This window comes from Triticum dicoccoides, unplaced genomic scaffold, assembly GCF_002162155.2.
Source record: "Triticum dicoccoides isolate Atlit2015 ecotype Zavitan unplaced genomic scaffold, WEW_v2.0 scaffold166505, whole genome shotgun sequence".
In the NCBI taxonomy this organism is placed as follows: Eukaryota; Viridiplantae; Streptophyta; class Magnoliopsida; order Poales; family Poaceae; genus Triticum; species Triticum dicoccoides.
In genome coordinates this window covers 1-3,065 of record NW_021219178.1, presented here as the reverse complement: position 1 = coordinate 3,065, position 3,065 = coordinate 1, and the positions used below count along the sequence as shown (strand labels likewise).

General features: G+C 48.2%; 1 protein-coding gene across 1 annotated transcript; it reads left to right on the top strand.

Annotated features, from left to right (window-relative positions):
• Positions 1–42: 42 nt before the first annotated feature.
• Positions 43–1,034, top strand: LOC119344362 (anthocyanidin reductase ((2S)-flavan-3-ol-forming)-like). Its single transcript, XM_037614822.1, has 3 exons — positions 43–271; positions 375–591; positions 702–1,034. Exons 1-3 carry the CDS (start codon positions 88–90, stop codon positions 847–849), a joined length of 549 nt encoding a protein of 182 aa, XP_037470719.1. The 5' UTR covers positions 43–87; the 3' UTR covers positions 850–1,034.
• Positions 1,035–3,065: the final 2,031 nt, after the last annotated feature.

Sequence of the window (3,065 nt, the reverse complement as noted above, 5' to 3'; positions counted from 1 at the left end):
ACACACACACACACACACACACACACACACACATGTGCGGTTGGTCTGACACAACCACGTGGTGGAACACGACACCATGCCCTGACCATGACGGTGGTCGCGCTGCTGCAGGACTACGCGGTGTCGAAGGTGCTTCTGGAAGAGGCGGCGAGCAAGTTCGCGGAGGAGAGCGGCATCAGCCTAGTGACCGTGCTGCCCGCGTTCACCCTGGGCGCAGCGCCGGTCTCGCAGGCCAAAACCAGCGTCCCCGCTATCCTCTCCTTGTTGTCTGGTGAGCATTTCTCTTCTACTAGTATCATTTTATTATATCTCTGTTAACGACCAACTAGAAAAACTGTCTGGTGTCTATATATATATATATATATCTTTTGCAGGTGACGAGGCACAGCTGGATATCCTGAAAGGCCTGCAGTCGGTCACGGACTCTGTGGCGATAATCCACGTGGACGACCTCTGCCGCGCCGAGGTGTTCCTCGCCGAGAACGAGCCATCATCGGGGAGGTACATCTGCTGCAGCCACAACACCACCATCCCCCAGCTCGCCCGTCTCCTGGTGGAGAAGTACCCACAATACATCGTGAAACCTGAACGGTATATCAGACTATGATGATGAGTTGCCTTCCACGAGACACACACACACGGATATATTGTTTCTTATCGCGGGCTTTAACGATATATCCATGTGTTTTTTTTTTTTGCAGTTTTGATGCGTACCCTGAGAAGCCAAGAGTGAGTGTTTCTTCCGAGAAGCTCATCAGTGAAGGGTTCAAGTACAAGTACGATGACCTGGGTGAAATCTTTGACGATGTCGTCGAGTACGGTAGGACCACAGGGATTCTTCCCTACTGATATATATGCTCATGTCCTGCCGATCATATGTGCTTTCTAGACGAGTGAGTGTATCTAGACATGTTTTTTGTGTGTAGATACATCCATTTGAGAGTAAAATATTTTGGAACGGAGGGAATAATAAGCAATAAAAACCCACACACTTGTACGTGTGTCATTAGGGTGACTTAGTTTCCGTGTACGGATGTGCATGTGTGCGCACCATCTTCTTTGATTTCCTTCTCATGCAATCTATGTTCTTTGATTGCAAGTCATTTTAGAGTACCTCGTCGCAGATGATTTTGACAATATTAGCCTATTTCTGAAAGTTGGCACGAAATGAAGAACTTCTCTAAAAAATATCTATCTATTATAAAATTAAAATAAGAATCAAACAAACCATTACGTTCGTCCATATAGATTAAATTATCTTGACCACTTATTTTAGAGATTAAGGGTTGAGATTAAAGATGTAAATGTTACATGCAAATATAGTTACATATAGACAACTGAACACGCCATGTATAAAAATACGTTCCAACCGCACCGAAAAGCGATTGACAGGAAAAGCCATCGGAGGAGTTTAGGTTGACATGGAAAGATAAGTTAATTTAGAATGAGTAAGTCGGAGTGTCAATGATGAAAGGACTCTGTCTTTGCTCCTGCGTAAGTACATAGAAAAGTACTAGCAACATGCCCGTGTGTTCAACGGGAAAAAATTATCTTGTCTCTTACCTAAAAAGAATAACTCAAAACTTTCAGTATGTCCATGTCATATATTTTAACCCCACCTTTAGTGCCTACCTCCTTCTCTCATCCTCACCAACTATGATAGCGGTGTTTACCTGACGACAATGAACTCGCCACCGCATGTCACACCTTTCATTGCACCAGCATAAGGGAATATTTCACAATGAAAACTTTAAAACACTAATATGATCGAAATGGGCGTAATGGGTGCCCTCCAAGATTCACTCTGGTACATAAACCCTCTCATATTCCTACCTGATTTTTGCACAATGCCCATGCTTCACTCATCAAATCAGGATTGGTCGGATCAAAGAACTGGGTCGCGGCACATTGCCGAGGATGGAAGGTGCACTGAGGGCAGAGTGCGAGGAAAATACACAGAAACTCGATGGAACATGGCAGGATTGGAAGTTTGGTCATTTCATCACATGTGCAATCGCTATCAATTCTAAAAATTTCATATACTTTGCAGATGGCATCCCCTCCTGGCAAGCTAGGTATGGGCGTAGCCTGCAAACGAACACAACACATAGATGCAATACCGTTGCTAAATAAAATATAATCTAATGACTAAAAGTATGTCCTTATGTTCAAATTACAGACAATCGCGTACCAATGACGTGCCCCCCATGCCTCATGTGGCTCGTTTCCCTTGTAGCCTAACTCTCAGCAGCTCCATGTTCTATGCTTTGTCGTCGTCTACCTGCGCGTGACATTGATGACGTGCTTTTAGGGCCACACACATTTGGATGACATACATGTGTGACCGACGAGTGGAACGGCTGAGCAATGCAAGAAAAATGCAGATGGCACCCACGTGGTCACTAGGTCTAATCACGTGGTGCAGGGGGCGGGGCGAGGATGATAGGGTAGTATATAGGACAACAGTATGCGCCGTGGTGAGCTGGTGTTGTGCGTCGTGGTGCACTGGTGTTGTGCACCATGGTGCGCTGGTGCTGGAGTATATGTCTGGTGGCACTCTGGCCAACCGGCACCACTCCACCACGCCGTCACTAACCTATCGCCCGCATGCGAGTCCTCCACAATGTGGTCGTTGCACTGGAGCACCCCCACGGCGACATCTCCAAGGTGCACGGCAACATGTCGGCCTCCAACGTGCTCCTCGACAGCGATGGCAGCGTGCGGCTCTAGGGTCGGCCTATGAGGGACCTTCTCAGTCGCCATCACGCCGGTGATGGGGTTGCCGGGTACGCAGATCACTCTTTTCTCCGCACGGACATCGTGTCCAAGACGTCTGACATGTACGTCTTTAGCATGCTGCTGCTCAAGGCCGTCATTGTCTCACCGGCTGCCGGAGTGCCAGGCCTGGACGACAACTGCCAGTACCTAGCGGTGAAAGTGCTGCCACTCATGGTGGCATCTGGGGTGACGGGGCTCATGGACGGCAGGCTGGACGACGACCACGATGTCGTGGAGGTGGACGACATCACGCGGTTCAAGGTCAGCCGCGTCATGGCGCAGCCGGG

Coding starts and splice junctions, on each gene's coding strand:
- LOC119344362 (XM_037614822.1), top strand. CDS start 88: ATGACGGTGGTCGCGCTGCTGCAGGACTACGCGGTGTCGAAGGTGCTT. Junction 272..374: donor TATCCTCTCCTTGTTGTCTG/GTGAGCATTTCT, acceptor TATCTTTTGCAG/GTGACGAGGCACAGCTGGAT. Junction 592..701: donor TACATCGTGAAACCTGAACG/GTATATCAGACT, acceptor TTTTTTTTGCAG/TTTTGATGCGTACCCTGAGA.